General features: G+C 41.0%; 2 protein-coding genes and 1 long non-coding RNA gene across 5 annotated transcripts in view; 2 read left to right on the forward strand and 1 right to left on the reverse strand.

Moving 5' to 3' along the window:
• ABHD12B (abhydrolase domain containing 12B) overlaps positions 1-17882 on the forward strand; it is a 32973-nt gene extending 15091 nt beyond the window's left edge. The window contains exons 9-13 of the mRNA XM_522850.7: positions 1784-1863; positions 14739-14821; positions 16301-16379; positions 16986-17104; positions 17251-17882. Coding sequence (XP_522850.2) covers positions 1784-1863; positions 14739-14821; positions 16301-16379; positions 16986-17104; positions 17251-17278 — 389 coding nt within the window. The 3' untranslated portion in view covers positions 17279-17882. The remainder of the gene's footprint in view (positions 1-1783; positions 1864-14738; positions 14822-16300; positions 16380-16985; positions 17105-17250) is intronic.
• LOC129137062 (uncharacterized) lies at positions 7919-12019 on the forward strand. Its single transcript, XR_008539220.2, has 3 exons — positions 7919-8625; positions 10810-10944; positions 11567-12019. It is a non-coding gene; the product is annotated as an uncharacterized LOC129137062 (long non-coding RNA).
• A 246-nt stretch (positions 17883-18128) lies between the features above and the next one.
• The window catches only part of PYGL (glycogen phosphorylase L), a 39414-nt gene continuing 38736 nt past the window's right edge, over positions 18129-18806 (reverse strand). For 2 of the 3 annotated variants that reach the window (XM_001145433.8, XM_016926076.4), the window contains one exon: positions 18129-18467. In XM_001145433.8, the coding sequence (XP_001145433.2) occupies positions 18303-18467 (165 nt within the window). In that variant the 3' untranslated portion in view covers positions 18129-18302. Of the gene's footprint in view, positions 18517-18806 lie in introns of all 3 variants that reach the window. The other variant, XM_016926075.4, reaches the window with a different exon arrangement.

Genomic DNA, 18806 nt, shown 5'->3' on the forward strand with positions numbered 1-18806 from the left:
TGTCTCTACTAAAAATACAAAAATTTGCCAGGCACAGTGGTGGGTGCCTGTAATCCCAGCCACTTGGGAGGTTGAGGCAGGAGAATTGCTTGAACCCAGGAGGTGGAGGTTGCAGTAAGCCGAGATTGCCACTGCATTCTAGCCTGGGCGACAGAGCAAGAGTCTGTCTCAAAAAAAAAAAAAAAAAAAAGAGTCCTCCTAGTGATATCATATTAATTTAAATTACAGGATAAAAAAATACTGTATCATTAAATGATACACAGAACTGGCTTTCTGCAGCCCTTCTTAGTAATATTTATGTCAGGGTTTCTCAAAGTGATCTAACTGTTAGTATCAGAATCTTCGACCCTAGCTGATTTGAAGAATTAGAATCTCTGTGAACAGGGTCATTTAAAAAAAAATAAAATTAGAATTTACTCCCTATATAGAGATGCTATATAAATGCAAATATTCATTACCCTAATGCCATACAATTTAAACATTTACATTACAATTATCTGCTTTTGTGTGTGTGTGTTTTGCTCATCTTTGTATGGCTATTTTTGATTAAGGGCTACACGTGGTTTATGGAAAATCATAGAAATGATTTGAGGTTTGAACTGATATTATCTTCTTCCAGATATAATTTACTCTTCTCCTGAAAGGCAGTTATGGTAGGGACAGATCACCTTAATCTAATTAGAGATTGAGCTGATCTGAAGCTGGTCTTCAGTCTTTATGATGGCTGGTCTATTTCTAGTTCACATTACTCCTAGACTGTAGTTCTTTGAGATCACAACCAAAAGCCTGAGAAATGTACTAGGGTCCTCTTTTTTGTCAGATCCTGAACTCTAATTTCTGTCATTTGGATTTTGTCAGAATGCTGAAAGTTTTGTCTCGTTTCTGATTCTCTCAGCCACCACTATTGCTTTCAACTGAGTTGAGGGAAAAGGCAGCTCAAACTCTCTGGACTTCTCTCTTTTGGTATTGGTTCTGTAGTTTCTCACTGACCACTAGCCCCCATATCCATTCAAACATATACGTATACATACCTTAACCAACCACATCTTTTCTAATCGTTCTTAGAGTCAGTGTTGACCAAAACAACCTAGTCAGCCTCTGGCACATTCTTAGCAACGGACTGCATGGACTGCAGAAAACCGTCTTCCTGTAATACTTTGCTTTCTTTTTTTTTTTTTTTTTTGTGGCGGAGTCTTGCTCTGTCGCCAGGCTGGAGTGCAGTGGCGCAATCTCGGCTCACTGCAACCTCTGCCTCCCGGGTTCAAGCGATTCTCCTGCCTCAGCCTCTCGAGTAGCTGGAACTACAGGCGTGCACCACCACGCCTGGCTGATTTTTGTATTTTTAGTAGAGATGGGGTTTCACCATGTTGGCCAGGATGGTCTCCATCTCCTGACCTCGTGATCCGCCTGCCTTGGCCTCCCAAAATGCTAGTATTACAGGTGTGAGCCACCGTGCCTGGCCTTGCTTTCTTGTTGTCCAAGCCATGATGACCTGGTTGTGTTCTTAGAAGAAGGTAGTGGTTTTCAATTATCATCATGTGCACAGAAACCTCTTGGGGAGGGGAGGATGGAAGCGTGTTAAAATGCACATTCTCAGCCCTCACCCTGGAGAATCTGACTCATAAATATGAGGTGGGGTCCAGGAATTTGCATTATTAATAACCTTCACAAATAATTTTGATGCACGTAGCTCATGTACAAGATCTTGAATACTCCTTATCTAGGAAAGATGGTATTTGAATAGGGAGTTACTGATTCCTTTCTTTCTTTCTTTCATTTCAAGGATGCCCAGTTGATGCTATTGTCTTGGAAGCTCCATTTACCAACATGTGGGTTGCAAGTATCAATTATCCCTTGTTAAAGGTGAGACTCTGATTCTTCTTTACAAGGGAGCAAAGTAGGCTATTTTGATACAGTGTAGGCTATTTCTACACATGTATGTTTATTAACAGTCTTCCTTTTCTTAAGTAGTTTTATATGTTTTTAAGTTATTCTAATCTGAGACAGTTTATTAACCAGTTACCACAAAAGGGAACCCATGGCTGTCGGATTTGATATTTCCTTCGCTTTCTTCTAACGATATCTGTTTTATAGTTTTGTAGTAGATAGACTTGCCTTAAGTTTATTCTTTATTTTTATTTTCTTCTTAAAAGTGAAAACAAACGTTTCATACATCATTTTTGAGCCCTATGAATGTCATTTGAATATCTTTCATAAATTCATCGTAAGAAAGTTTCTAGAGAATTTAAGAAAGCTGCGAAATACTTTTACACAGTATGCCAGATGAAGACAAACTTTCTAAGAAAATAAGTTCAAGGGCCGGGAGTGGTGGCTCCCACCTGTAATCCCAGCACTTGGGGAGGCCGAGGTGGCTGGATCACAAGGTCAAGAGATTGAGACCATCCTGGCCAAAATGGTGAAACTCCGTCTCTACTAAAAATACAAAAATTAGCTGGGCGTGGTGGCACGCACCTGTAGTCCCAGCTACTCAGGAGGCTGAGGCAGGAGAGTCGCTTGAACCTGGGAGGCAGAGGTTGCAGTGAGCTGTGATCACGCCACTACACTCCAGCCTGGCGACAGAGTGAGACTTCGTCTCAAAGAAAGAAAAAAAATCTATTGTGTAGACTATCCTAACTTTATAATCTTATTCTATACCTAATGCTCAATTGTTTATAGTTGTACATACGTGTAAACGTTAGCAAATGAGAGGTGGGGAGAGAGAGAGAGCGAAAGTCTTAGAGGGATACATGGCCTCAATTTAAAAATTATTCTACATTGTTGTTTCATACTGTAAGACATCTTGGAGTATGTTACTCTAACAACTTTAGGAATTTTTTTGTACAATAAGCCATCATAGATAGAATTCCATCATAGACAGAATTTCTGAAACTTACTTAACTATTTTCAGGGAAAAGTAGCTCACCACTTTCTAGGACAGCGAGTTCACATAATCACATACTCTTGAAAATGGCTTTAATATCTAAGTTTAACTAAATATAGGAATCCCCTCTACAATGCAAAATACTGAATGCTGAGTAATTTCAGATATAATAAATATTTTCAATTGGTTCTAGAAACTGAACATTCATTTTAATATAATATAACCATTAATTGCATATCTATCATATTACTCTAAGTCATTACTAATAAATTCATTAAATTGTAGGTATGTAACATAAGTCAAATACAATCTTTTTATTTAGTTTGTTTTTAAAAATGTGTTAATGTTGAAATTTAGCGAAATAAGGAAAATACATGATCTAATGAGCAATTATAAACTGAACACCCATGTAACTATTACCTACGTCAAGAAATGAGCATCACCCACACTCTAGAAGTCTTCTGTATATTACTTCCCAATCCAGTAAGCCTTATTTTAGATGTAATCCTTAGTCCTTAGATGGAATTCTTAGATGAATTTTACGGTAATCATATCTATGCATTTATTTATAGAGTTACCACCTGTACATGCATCTCTGAGCAATATTGTTTTGTCTGTGAACTTTATATAAAAGTAAAATTATATAGAATGTATTTTATTTTTTCACCCAACATTATATTTGTGGGATTGTATTCATGATGTGCATAGTATAGCTGTAGGTTGGTTATTTTCATTGCCATATACTATTCCATTGTATGTACATACGAAAATTTATTGATCTATTGTGTTGTTTATTATATTTGTATTACTTTCAGTTTGGGGAAATTAACAATATTGTTGTTATGAATGTTCTTGAACCTGTATTCTGTAAACATGTACAAGAATTTCACCGGGGTATACCCTAGGAGTAGAATTGTGGGGTAATAAGGTATCCATATGGCCAGCTTTAATAATTACAGTGCAAGTTTTCCTAAATGACTTTACCACTTTACTCTCTCACCAATCCTGTATGAGAGCTCCAGTTGCTTCAAATCCTTGCCCTCATATTGATATATCAATATGGTTGTAATTTGCATTTCCCTTATAACCAGTGAGGTTGGGCAACTTTTAATATGTTTATTAGCCATTTGGATATCATCTTTTGTGAGGTACTGCTTCATGTATTTTGCCCATTTTTCAGGTAGATTTTATTTCTTTTTATTTGTTGAATTTCTTCATAGATGCTGGATAGGAGTCATTAGAACATTATTTTTATTGTAAATATATTGTATTATTTTGTTTTGTCTTTTCACTTTCTTAATGATATGTCATGATAAAGAGACGTTTCTTTTTTTTTGAGGTAGAGTCTGGCTCTGTCGTCCAGGCTGGAGTGCAGTGGCGTGATATCGGCTCACTGCAAGCTCCGCTTCCCAGGTTCACGCCATTCTCCTGCCTCAGCCTCCCGAGTAGCTGGGACTACAGGCGCCCGCCACCATGCCTGGCTAATTTTTCTGTGTTTTTAGTAGAGACAGGGTTTCACCGTGTTAGGCAGGATGATCTCAATCTCCTGACCTCGTGATCCGCCCACCTCGATCTCCCAAAGTGCTGGGATTACAGGCGTGAGCCACCGCGCCCAGCTGATAAAGAGAGATTTCTAAATTTAATGTGGACCAATTTACCAATATTTTTCTTTATGGTAACTTTTATGTCATTTATAATAAAACTCTGCTTACCCAAAGATTATCAAGATACTCTTCTATGTTGTCTTCTGGAAACTCTATTTTACCTTTTACATGTAAAGTTATAATCCACAGGTTTAGATTTTTGTATGGAGGCAGGGGTCCACATGAGTGTCTAATTGGTCTAGAGTCATTTATTAAATGGACCTTCCCCACCACTATGCAGTGCTAATGTTTGCATATATCAGTGTCTATACATATAGAGAGAGGTCTGGTGGTAGGTTCTCATTTCTCTCCATTGTCTATCTGTCAATCTTAATATACTATGGTCTTTTAATTACTATAGCTTTATAATATGTCTTGATATCTGGTTGTATAAGTTCCTCAGCTTTGTCTTCTTATTCAGGATTGTCTTGGCTATTCTTAACGCTTTGCATTTCGGTATACATTTTGAAATACACTTGTCATGTTCTACAGAAAACTTGCTGGGACTTTGGGATTGCATTGGATCTATCTGGGGGACTTGAGATCAATTTGGGGGACTTGGTATCTTTCTAACATTGAGTCTTCAAATTCATGAGTATTGTGTTTTATTATTTATTTATTTAATTTTACATTTATTTCTCATTTAGGTTTTGTTTAGTTTCAGTTTTAGGTCATATTCTCCTAGAAGCAAAGCCTGAGACAGAGACTTGGTGTGTTTGATTTATTGAGGAAATGTTCTTCAGGAAAAAATCCAAAAGGGAATGAGGGTAGTAGCACTGGAAAGGGGGAAGAGCAGAACAAGGACGTGACCTCAGGCAAAGTCTAGCTTTGGCCTGATTCAGGCGGGGTGCTAAGCTTTGAAGCAAAGGGCCTGTTGTTTCTGCCCTCCGCTAAGGTAGGCAGTGGAGGAGGGGCGGGAGGATGGCGTAACCTTTTAGGAGTGATGGCTTCTGTCATCTAAGAATAAGGAGAAGCAGCCAACACTCACAGCAGAAGTTAATTAATTTTGTCAGTCTTTTCAAAGAACCAGCTTTGACTTTATCTTCTGTGTTATATGGTTTCTATATTTTTAATTTCTGGTTTTACCTGTATTATTCCCTTTCTCATATGTTCTTTGGATTTAAGTTGTTATTTAAAAATTTCTTTAGATAGTACTTAATACCATCTAATAATTTATTTTTACTATTTTTTTCTAATTTATGTACTAAGGCATACTTCACCTAAACCACACTTCAGCTGCAACCAAATTTTGAAGTGTGTTCTAATTATCATTTAGTTTAAATATTTTATAATATTATTGTGATTTCCTCCTTGACTATATGGATTATTTAGAAGTATGATTCATAACTTCTATGCATTTGGGCATTTGATTATGATTTTTATTGATTTTTACCTTAAATCTCTCAAGATCCAAGAATATACTGTGTATGATTTTAGTCTTTTGAAATTTGTTGAGACTCGCTTTGTGTACTAATGTATGGTCAATTTTGGCAAATTTTCCATATGCTTGAAAAGAATGTGTTCTGCTGTTTTTCATGCAGTGTTCTATGTACGTCGATTGAATCGGGATTATTAACCATGCTTAAATTTGTCAGGCCTCTGAGCCCAAGCCAAGCCATCGCATCCCCTGTGACTTGTAGGTATATGCCCAGATGGCCTGAAGTAACTGAAGAATCACAAAAGAAGTGAATATGCCCTGCCCCACCTTAACTGATGACATTCCACCACAAAAGAAGTGTAAATGGCCGGTCCTTGCCTTAAGTGATGACATTACCTTGTGAAAGTCCTTTTCCTGGCTCATCCTGGCTCAGAAGCTCCCCCACTGAGCACCTTGTGACCCCCACCCCTGCCCACCAGAGAACAACCCCCTTTGATTGTAATTTTCCATTACCTTCCCAAATCCTATAAAACAGCCCCACCCCTATCTCCCTTGGCTGACTCTCTTTTCGGACTCAGCCCGCCTGCACCCAGGTGAAATAAACAGCCATGTTGCTCACACAAAGCCTGTTTGGTGGTCTCTTCACATGGACGCGCATGAAATTTGGTGCCGTGACTCGGATCGGGGGACCTCCCTTTGGAGATCAATCCCCCATCCTCCTGCTCTTTGCTCAATGAGAAAAATCCACCTACGACCTTAGGTCCTCAGACCAACCAGCCCAAGAAACATCTCACCAATTTCAAATCCGGTAAGCGGCCCCTTTTTACTCTCTTCTCCAACCTCCCTCACTATCCCTCAACCTCTTTCTCCTTTCAATCTTGGCACCACACTTCAATCTCTCCCTTCTCTTAATTTCAATTCCTTTCATTTTCTGGTAGAGACAAAGGAGACACGTTTTATCCGTGGACCCAAAACTCCGGCGCTGGCCACAGACTGGGAAGGCAGCCTTCCCTTGGTGTTTAATCATTGCAGGGACACCTCTGATTATTCACTCACGTTTCAAGGGTGTCAGACCACGCAGGGACGCCTGCCTTGGTCCTTCACCCTTAGCGGCAAGTCCCGCTTTTCTGGGGAAGGGGCAAGTACCCCAACCCCTTCTCTCCTTGTCTCTACCCCTTCTCTGCTCTTCTGGGGGAGGGGCAAGTACCCCTCAACCCCTTCTCCTTCACCCTTAGCGGCAAGTCCCGCTTTCCTAGGGGGCAAAAAACCCCCAATCACTTATTTCCGCACCCTGACCTCTTATCTCTGTGCCCTAATCCCTTATTTCCGTGCCCCAACCCCTTCTCTGCTTTTCTGGAGGGCAAGAACCCCCCACCCCTTCTCCATGTCTCTACTCTTTTCTCTGGGCTTGCCTCCTTCACTATGGGCAAGCTTCCACCTTCCATTCCTCCTTCTTCTCCCTTAGCCTGTGTTCTCAAAAACTTAAAACCTCTTCAACTCACACCTGACCTAAAACCTAAATGACTTATTTTCTTCTGCAATGCCGCTTGACCCCAATACAAACCGACAGTAGTTCCAAATAGCCAGAAAATGGCACTTTGAATTTTTCCATCCTACAAGATCTAAATAATTCTTGTTGTAAAATAGGCAAACGGTCTGAGGTGCCTGACGTCCAGGCATTCTTTTACACATCAGTCCCTTACTAGTCTCTGTGCCCAGTGCAACTCGTCCCAAATCTTCCTTCTTTCCCTCCCGCCTGTCCCCTCAGTCCCAACCCCAAGCGTCGCTGAGTCTTTCTAATCTTCCTTTTCTACAGACCCATCTGACCTCTCCCTTCCTCCCCAGGTTGTTCCTCGCCAGGCTGAGCTAGGTCCCAATTCTTCCTCAGCCTCCACTCCTCCACCCTATAATCTTTTTATTGCCTCCCCTCCTCACACCTGGTCAGGCTTACAGTTTCGTTCCCTGACTAGCCCTCCCCGACCTGCCCAGCAATTTACTCTTAAAAAGGTGGCTGGAGCTAAAGGCATAGTCAAGGTTAATGCTCCTTTTTCTTTATCCCAAATCAGATAGCATTTAGGCTCTTTTTCATCAAATATAAAAATCCAGCCCAGTTCATGACTCGTTTGGCAGCAACCCTGAGACACTTTACAGCCCTAGACCCTAAAAGGTCAAAAGGCCGTCTTATTCTCAATATACATTTTATTAGCCAATCTGCTCCCGACATTAAATAAAACTCCAAAAATTAAATTCCGGCCCTCAAACCCCACAACAGGATTTAATTAACCTCACCTTCAAGGTGTACAATAATAGAAAAAAGTTGCAATTCCTTGCCTCCACTGTGAGACAAACCCCAGCCACATCTCCAGCACACAAGAACTTCCAAACACCTGAACCGCAGCAGCCAGGCGTTCCTCCAGAACCTCCTCCCACAGGAGCTTGCTACACGTGCCGGAAATCTGGCCACTGGGCCAAGGAATGCCCGCAGCCCAGGATTCCTCCTAAGCCGCGTCCCATCTCTGTGGGACCCCACTGAAAATCGGACTGTTCAACTCACCTGGCAGCCACTCCCAGAGCCCCTGGAACTCTGGCCCAAGGCTCTCTGACTGACTCCTTCCCAGATCTTCTCGGCTTAGCGGCTGAAGACTGACACTGCCCGATCGCCTCGGAAGCCCCCTAGACCATCACGGACGCCGAGCTTCCTCCGGTAACTCTCACAGTGGAAGGTAAGCCCGTCCCCTTCTTAATCAATACGGAGGCTACCCACTCCACATTACCTTCTTTTCAAGGGCCCGTTTCCCTTGCCTCCATAACTGTTGTGGGTATTGACGGCCAGGCTTCTAAACCTCTTAAAACTCCCCAACTCTGATGCCAACTTAGACAATACTCTTTTAAGCATTCCTTTTTAGTTATCCCCACCTGCCCAGTTCCCTTATTAGGCTGAGACACTTTAACTAAATTATCTGCTTCCCTGACTATTCCTGGACTACAGCTGTATCTCATTGCCACCCTTCTTCCCAATCCAAAGCCTCCTTTGCGTCCTCCTCTTGTATCCCCCGACCTTAACCCACAAGTATAAGATACCTCTACTCCCTCCTTGGTGACCGATCATGCACCCCTTACCATCTCATTAAAACCTAATCACCCTTACCCCACTCAACGCCAATATCCCGTCCCGCAGCATGCTTTAAAAAGATTAAAGCCTGTTATCACTCGCCTGCTACAGCATGGCCTTTTAAAGCCTATAAACTCTCCTTACAATTCCCCCGTTTTACCTGTCAGCCCTGAGAAACATCGCCCATTCTCCCTCCATACCACCCCCCAAAAATTTTCACCGCCCCAACACTTCAACACTATTTTGTTTTATTTTTCTTATTAATATAAGAAGGCAGGAATGTCAGGCCTCTGAGCCCAAGCCAAGCCATCGCATCCCCTGTGACTTGCACGTATATGCCCAGATGGCCTGAAGTAACTGAAGAATCACAAAAGAAGTGAAAAGGCCCTGCCCCGCCTTAACTGATGACATTCCACCATTGTGATTTGTTCCTGCCCCACCTTAACTGAGTGATTAACCCTGCGAATTTCCTTCTCCTGGCTCAGAAGCTGCCCCACCTTAACTGAGTGATTAACCCTGCGAATTTCCTTCTCCTGGCTCAGAAGCTCCCCAACTGAGCACCTTGTGACCCCCCCCCCCGCCCGGCCCACCAGAGAGCAACCCCCTTTGACTGTAATTTTCCATTACCTTCTGAAATCCTATAAAACGGCCCCACCCCTATCTCCCTTGGCTGACTCTCTTTTCGGACTCAGCCTGCCTGCACCCAGGTGAAATAAACAGCCATGTTGCTCACACAAAGCCTGTTTGGTGGTCTCTTCACACAGACGCGCATGAAAAAATTTTGTCTATTGTTACTGGTTTTTTGGACTGCTTGCTTTTTCAGTTACTCAAAGAGGATTATTAAAGTACCTCATCATGATTGTGGAATGGTTTATTTCTATTTTAGTACTGTTACTTTTTTTTTAGTTTTTTTGAGGTTATGTTGTTAGGTACATAAGCCTAATAATATTATGATTTAGTTTAGTTTTTTTTTTTTTTTTTTTTGAGATGGAGTTTCACTCTTGTCGCCCAGACTGGAGTGCAGTGGCGTGATCTCAGCTCATGGCAACCTCTGCCTCCTGAGTTCAAGCTATTCTCCTGTCCCACCCTCCCAAGTAGCTGGGATTACAGGCATGTGCCAACACAGCTGGTTAATTTTTTGTATTTTTAGGAGAGACAGGGTTTTACCATGTTGACCAGGCTAGTCTTAAACTCTTGACCTCAGGTGATCCACCTGCCTCAGCCTCCCAAACTGCTGGGATTACAGGCATGAGCCACCATTGCCAGCCTATGATTTAGTTTTCATATCTTCCAGGTGGATTCATCATTTTCATCATAAAATGTCCACCTTTTTTGTGATCAATATTGCTTCTTGACTTAAAGTCAACTTTGTCCAATATTTGTATATCTTTGTTTTGATTAGTGTTTGCATGGTATAGGTTTTTCTATCACTTGATCTCAACAGGACATAAATAGGAGGTATAAAGTTAACAACAGGGATTTCTACGGGTCTCTTTGGAATCAGTTTTGTTACTCAGAATTGAAAGGCAGCATGATGTTGTGGAAAAGAGCATGGGCTGTGGAGCCCCTCAGACTTGGGTTCAAATCTGTCCTTGGCCACATACCCTTTGTGACCTTGGTAAATTGTTTCTCCCTAAGTTTTCCCATTTTTTTTACCAAGGGGTTGGCGAAGACCACTTCACAGGGTTGTTGTGAAGACTGAATTAAGTAAGATAATATATGTAAAGTACCCAGCTGCTCGTAAGCACTAGACAAATACTTGTTCCTTTCTGTCCCTCTTTCTGTTACAAATTAGGCTAAAGTGTTATGTATGGCAAGAAAAGGCAGGGAGAATTCAAGGCAGGGAGAATTACAGAAGAGAGCGGCTTTGCTCACAGGTGTGGCCAATGAAGACTTCACAGCCTATTGGACCTAAGCTTCTTTCTTGAAGGTGAGGGAAAGCAGTTAGGAAACAGAGCGAGGAACAGGTGAATGTCAACTCAGACCCCTGGCAGGAATGGGGCTGTTCTATGTTATAAACTGCCTGAGAGTTAATAGAGGACTTCCACACAAGTCTTTCGCACTCGTTATTCTTTTAAATCCTCACAGCAACTCTCTGAGTTTGTCATCATTGCTTCCACTTAGAGATGAGAGAAATGGAGACCTATAGGTTTGCCTAATTGTCACATATCTTATAAGAAGAAGAAATGAGACTCAAACCTACATCTTCTAATTGCAGGCAGATAGACTGGAGGTGAGCAGGGTTTGGAATGAAAGATTGTGGCCAGATGTGGATGGGCTTGCTGTCTAGTTGTTGTTTTCAGTAGATAGTGTGGCATGCCCAAAGCTTCGTAACAGCAGATTTAATATAACTGGTATTTTAAGGATGTTTATCTGGTGGTGTTACAGAAGAGAGAGGAAGGTAGGAAGACCAATTAGGAGAGCCCATTGCCATGGTCTAGGCTGGAGGGGAAGGTATGACCTGTGAGTCTCAAAGGGCACTCCTGGCTGGAAGGGAATGAGGAATAATGAGAGTAGATTGACCGGGGTTTGCTTTCTTCCTACTCTTTCAGAATTTGAGATGAATTGCTGAAGGACTTCTCTTACTGAATTCTCCTCAGGGGAGTCTTAATTCCAGGGGTGAGAGTACCAGAAGACAAAAGAGAAAACAAAACAAGAAATCTTGCCCTTAGCATGGAAGAGGAGGGAGAAGAAAGAGAAGGAAAGGCTGTGTCAGGAAGTCCAGAGCACACCTGAATGCAGATCAGTTGCTATGAGACCAGGCCAAAAAGTTCAGGCCAGACAAATCCCACAGAACCAAGGAGATTCCAGCTGGGCACGGTGGCTCACGCCTGTAATCCCAGCACTTTGGGAGGCCGAGACGGGTGGATCACCTGAGGTCAGGAGTTCAAGACCAGCCTGGCCAACATGGCGAGACCCTGTCTCTACTAAAAATACAAAAATTAGCTGGGCATGGTGGCAGGTGCCTGTAATCCCAGCTACTCGGGAGGTTGAGGCAGGAAAATCACTTGAACCCGGGAGGCGGAGGTGCGGTGAACCGAGATCGTGCCACTGCACTCCAGCCTGGCCAACAAGAATGACACTCCGTCTCAAAAAAACAAAACAAAATAAAACCAAAAACCAAGGAGACTCCTGGGGGAATAGCAGGCCTAAGCCAGAACTATGAAGCAGCAATTTGTATTTAGTGGCACTGGCTTACCTATTTTATACCCATTTCCTTACCACATTCCCTAAAATGACATCAATTACTTTCTAAAATCAGAAAAATTGTATTTAAGTTTATTCTATTTAGAAAGTCTCTATTCTATTATTACAGTTCATAGTAGGAGACTATTAACAAATGACATTATAGCCATGGGGCAAGTTTTAATTTCTTTTTCTTTTTAAAAAATTGTGAAGCAGAAGTTTGTATTTATTGGGTCCAGCCTCCCTATTCTGTGCCTATTTCCTTCTCTTGGCCATGTCCCATTTACTACCCCCTCTACCCCTCCTCTCTCAGGCACAACACGAAAATGTATAATACTTTGCTTATTTTTCCTCTTTGCAAATTTATTGCAAAGATTTGTAATCCCAGCACTTTGGGAGGCTGAGGCAGGCAGATCATTTGAGGTCAGAGTTCGAGACCAGCCTAGCCAACATGGCGAAACACCATCTCTACTAAAAATACAAAATTACCTAGGCATGGTGATGCATGCCTGTAGTCCCAGCTACTTGGGTGGCTGAGGCAGGAGAATTGCTTGAACCCAGGAGGCAGACATTGCAGTGAGCCAAGATTGCACCACTGCACTCCAGCCTAGGCGACAGAGTGAGACTCTGTCTAAAAAAAAAAAAAAAGAAAAAAAATTTAAATCTGGGCCAGGCACTGTGGCTCATGCCTGTAATCCCAGCCCTTTGGGTGGTCAAGGCCAGAAGATGGCTTTGAGCCCAGGAGTTCAAGACCAGTCTAGGAAACATGGTGAAACCCCTTCTGTACAAAAAAATTAGTTGGGTGTGGTGGCACACCCCTGTAGTCCCAGCTACTATGGAGGCTGAGGAGGGAGGATTGCTTGAGCCCAGGAGTTTGAGCGCTGCAGTGAGCCATGAGCATGCCACTGCACCCACTCCCAGTCTAGGCAACAGACTGAGACCCTGTCTCAAAATAAACAAATACATAAAATAAGTAATATCTGAAATTCAATCATACTAAGATGAAAATGACAGATAATAACAAAGTGTACGCCAGGGATATTTGCACAATAGACTCATTTTGTCTTTAGCAAATATTTATCAAGTGTCTATTATGTACCAGGAACTTTTCTAGTTTTTGAGGACACCACAGGGAATAAGAAAGTTGTGGTCCATTTACCTACGAAGTTCATATTGTTGATGGAGAAACAGATAGAAGATAAATACATTAAAAAAGAAATCCAATAGTGAGAAGTTCTGTGAAAGCACCAAAATAATGTGATGGAGAATGACTGGGTGGTGGGGGCAAGGTTTGATAGCTGGTTATGGAAAACAGCTCCGAAGAAATAGCATCTGAGCTGAGACCTGCCTGAGATGAAGCCAGCTGATGGGAAAATATAGAGATCTCAGGCTGGGGTAAAAGTAAAGGCAAGCGCCTTGAGGTGGGATCAGGCCTGACATGTTCCAGAAGCAGAAGGCAGCAGAGCCAGGAGGTGGACAGGAAGGGGCTTAGTGATAGGAGATGAGGCTGGAGAGGGAGGCAGGAAGCCGCCAGATTCTTCAGGGCCTTGGAGGCCAAGGTGACATGTTCAGGTTTAATCCAATTGCCTTTGGAGGGTGTTAAGCGAAAGAGTGCTACGATCTGATTTGCACGTTAAAATAATCATTCTGGTTTTCCTGTGGGAACTGGATTATGGAAGGGTGAAGGCAGAATCAGGGAGCCACTTGGAATTGCAGCTTAGTATAAGCAAGAGATGAAGGGTGGCTTAGGCTAAGTGATAGTGGGGATGGGGAGAAATGAATGGGTTTAGGATATAGTTTTGGAGGCAGGATTCAAAGTTTGTGAGAAAGGTGCAATATTGCTCAGGGTTTTTATCCTTTACTCCTTATTTCCAGATAAAATGGATATTTCTAGGGCATATAAACTAACTTACATGTTGACTATGTGAGTCAAAACATTGTAAAAGTGGATTTAGCTAGCATTCTATTTCTTGGATTTTGCTATTAAACAACAAATTTGGTATGTCTAGAGTGAGCATTGTTATATCTGGAATCCTGTGGTCATTGTTAAAAACTAAAATGTCTTTTAAGGCATTGGCATATTAAATCATATTCAAAAGTTTGTAATGTTCAAATTCTCTAAAATCAATTTTCTATGTATTGTATATTTTCATCAGAATTTTTGACTAATCAGAATATTCTGTCCACCAACTAAACCAGTTATGTTCACAGTAGAAGCAATTTTTAGGTTTTGCATACCACTGCTTCTACATGGAGAAGTAAGAGTTAGTGGTGCCATTTTTAGGAAGTGAAAACAAAATGTTAACAATGATGGTCTATGATGGCAGAATTATGTGTGCTTTGTTTCTTCTACATTCCTTTCTTTTTTTTCCAAATTCCCAACGTGCATTACTTTTTAAATCGTAAAAGTTTTTTGTGAAGTTTACCTTACTTAGAGAAGCACTACTCTCTGTGTTACCCTGGTTCATAGTGAAAGACTACATAACAAATGGCATAGCTATGGGGCAAATATTAATTTTTTTTCTTTTTTAAAAATAGATTTACCGGAACATTCCAGGATTTTTACGTACACTTATGGATGCCCTGAGAAAAGACAAAATAGTCTTTCCTAATGATGAAAAGTAAGTTAATGATGAAAAGACATGCATTATTACTGTATCTAAAGGATTCTAGGGGCAACTATCATGTGACTTACTGGATGGTGACATGAGACATCCTGAATATCATTCTTATTCTTAGAATATTGTTCTGCGCTTCTTAGATGGGCACTAAGATTTGGGTAAAGTATCTATGAATTTTTAGTATTTGCTATTTTCCTCATGTCTAATTCAATGACTTCACCAATTCAGTACTCTCTCTGAATTCATAAACGAAGTTGTATATCTATAGCCTATCAAGACCTTTTAAAGGGCTGGTAGTGTTAGCGTATGCCTATAATCCTAGCACTTTGGGAGGCTGAAGTGAGAGGATAGCTTGAGCCCAGAAGTTTGAAACCAGCCCGGGCAACACAGGGAGACACCATCTCTACCAAAAAATTTTAAAATTAGCCAGGCGTGGGGGCACGTGCCTGTCATCCCAACTACACGTGGGGCTGAAGTAGGAGGATCACTTGAGCCTGGGAGGTTGAGGTTGCAGTCAGCTGTGATTGTGCCACTGCACTCCAGCCTGTGTGACAGGGTGACATCCTGTAAAACAAACAAACAAACAAAAAACCAGCCTAACATTTCTTGAGGCATCTCTGACTTCTAGGCCCTTTTCCCCATATAATGAAAACTCGTCTACCATCCACCTTACTAATGTGACAGCAAATCCAATGACTAGAATTTATCAAGTTAGCCTGTTACAGTTAGAGAATTTAAGAATGCTTCCAAATAGACAGTTGTCAATATATTTTTCTATGTCAACACACTTGAGAAAATCCAACATTCTCAGGGGTGTCAGTGAGTCACTGTGGCACAGATGGATGGGTATCAGAATTTTGGGGGGACAGGGAAGCATTGCTTGAGAAAGTAACTAGAGTGGGAGACAAGACATTCTTCATGCCATAGCCCTTTTGAATTAGCAAACTAGGGGGTTGACCAGGAAGCTAATCAGACCTGTTAACTGCACGTGCATCCTCTACATTTATGGAGAAAAGTAAACAAATTGCTACAAAGAGGTCTCTGATTCTGTCATAGTTTTTGTTTTATTGAGGTTTTGAGTTTTGTTTTCTTTTTTAGTCTTTTAATAAAATATTTCAGATGTTACAAAATAGGTGGAGTAAAGAAGAATATAAGGTTCTTCTAACACTGTACAAAATCAGTGTTTCAGTGTTTTTTTTTGTTTTTTTTTTTTAGTATTTCCAAAAATCATGCAGAAGTAAATTAATTAAACAGCCAGTTAAATTGCATGAGTAAATGGGAGAGAGGGAAACTTGCATGGAGAAAAAAAGCTACTATGTGAAATTTTTAAATGTATGATATTGTTATTCCTTGGAAGGAAGGAAAGAAATTTCTTGTAATTTAGACAGGCCTCATGTTTTGCTAAAGCTTTAACTTAGAAGAGGAGAAATCTCAATGTATCGTTCTTTAACTGAATGCTTTTCTTCTACTTGTCCCTAGTGTTAAATTCCTTTCTTCTCCTCTTCTCATCTTACATGGAGAGGATGACAGGACAGTGCCTTTGGAGTATGGGAAAAAGGTAAACTAAGGGCTCAATGCTGACTGAAATATACTATACTCATTTCACCATTTTTTTCATTCAGCCAAACTTTGATTAGAGCCAAAAGGAGGGTCTCTGACATTATAGGAGATTCTCTACACCCCTAAATAGCCTCTATAGGTTTATAAAATGGGTATCAGCATCCTTGGCTACTTAGCTCAAAGGAGTGTTTGTGGCAGAGCCTGGCTCCTCATCTGGATTGTGTGGAGCTGCAAGTGTAGGGTATCCCAGGCTGCTGTGGGAACCTCCATGTCGTCTCTACTGTAGTGGCTCTAAAATGGAAGATGCAGACTTTTTCCTTTTAAACAAACTTCTACTAGAGTGGGTCCATAGCAATTCCTTGGCATTTTGCAGGGAGGTTCAAGCAGGGAAGGATGAGGTTTTATCAGTATTCTATATTAGCTGAGCAGCATTCAGATCTTTAGCTGTAGAGACAGGCAACTGGGACATGGAGAGTTTTCTGTCTCTGACTTAATGGAACAAACTCCCCAAGTTAGCTGTTTCGGTACACTTTTAGGGAAATTGGACTAGAAAAATCTACAGCTTTGAATGGCCATCCTTTGAGTCTCTTTCTGTCCCTTGCAGCTCTATGAAATTGCACGCAATGCATACAGGAACAAAGAGAGGGTCAAGATGGTTATCTTTCCTCCTGGCTTCCAACACAACCTGCTTTGTAAAAGCCCCACACTGTTAATAACCGTGAGGTAAGAGTTGCTTTGCTAAATGTATGTTGCCCTTCAAGGCAATTAGGGCTGCTCTGGCTTACTTAGGCCACAACATGAAAATGTATAATATTTTGCTTATTTAGGTAGGGAAAGGGTGTGAGCTGATCTGGGTCCTTTTTCTACAGAGATTTCCTGAGCAAGCAGTGGTCATGAGTCTGGGAGGAGTGGAAATCTTCAATGAAGACTTGGTCCAAACACCACCTGTGATGTATATTGTTTTAATGTAAAATTGTACTGGGCTGGTCGGATGAGCTGAGGCCATTGACTTCTCTACAAATCACTTGCCATTTTAACAACAGAAAGTACGAATGTTAGGCAGTACGGAATGTTCTTATTTAGCTTATCATAATCTACTTTGTAAAACATGCTGAAACCTCACTGTGGAGAACCAGAATTTGGTAAAATCTAGATCCTATCTAAAAATATGTAGTTATCAAACATTCTGTGGATATTTGTGAATAAGGTAGTTGCTATGGTCTGAATATCTGGGCCTGCCCCCCCAAATTATGCTGAAACCTAATCAGCAGTGTGATGGTAATAGGAGGTGGGACTGAGCTCTCATGAATGAGATTAGTGCCCTTATAAATTATGACCAAAAGAGCTCTTCACTCCTCCTACCATTTGAGGATACAGTGAGAAGCCTTCATCTATGAACCACAAAGTAGCCCTCATCAGACACTGAATCAGCCAGTGCCTTGCTCTTGGACTTCCCAGCCCCCAGAACTGTGAGAAATAAATTTCTGTTGTTTATAAGCTACCCAGTTTATGCCATTTTGTTTTAGTGGCCCACAGGGACTAAGACATTGGTCTTTGGTTTGGACTCAGATAGCAGTGTAAGAAAGTTGCTTCTACATAGTTAAGTTTTTTGTATTTTAGTTTAGTTCATTTAAATGGCATTTGAAAGTTCTAAGCAGTTTTCTAATTTTATGACTAGTTTTGGGGTAAATCCTAGCAGTAGCAAAGCATCACTAGATTTGCTATAAAATAAGTTTTGGCACTCATGTAGCCCTTGGAAATTGACACTTTATTTTTAAGCTCTATTACATATAATTTCCCTCCCCATTCCCAGAGATACTCAACTATTATAGATTATTAGCTAACAAAACAAAAAACAGTGAATGTTGTAAAAATGTTCAAGTTCAGTAAGAAGCTATGTTTTCTAGAGACATTCTAGAGTTCAATTTCCATTGACTTTGTTAGATTCATTGGATAGAGAAATCTTTAGATCTGAAGGTTCCACGTTCCAGATGTTTTGGGCATATTCTTTAATTGTTCGGTCACTGGAGAATTTCCCCGAGGCAGCTATGTTTTTGAGTACCATTGTGTTCCAGGCCTTTGGATTCTGTAAACAACATGTGCATATACAGCCCAGAGTCCCAGTGTGCAGTGAGCTTTATAATAAACATCAGCCAAGCACATCCAAACACATTTCATGAGGGAAAATGACAGCAATAAATTATAGTAAATTACAAATATTCTTGTTTGTCTGTTGAGAGGTAGAATAGAATGCACTTTTCTCATATTTAGAGTATAATTCTCTTAGGAATGAAAAAAAGGTATTTTTCACTCTAAGAGAAACCATGGATGTACATTGCCTAGTTGGCAATTCCTGCTATGGTTACAATGTTTTGGCATGTAAGCCATATTTCCCATGCTTTCTTATGAATGAAGATACTTCCCT

This window comes from Pan troglodytes, chromosome 15, assembly GCF_028858775.2.
Source record: "Pan troglodytes isolate AG18354 chromosome 15, NHGRI_mPanTro3-v2.0_pri, whole genome shotgun sequence".
Classification (NCBI taxonomy): domain Eukaryota; kingdom Metazoa; phylum Chordata; class Mammalia; order Primates; family Hominidae; genus Pan; species Pan troglodytes.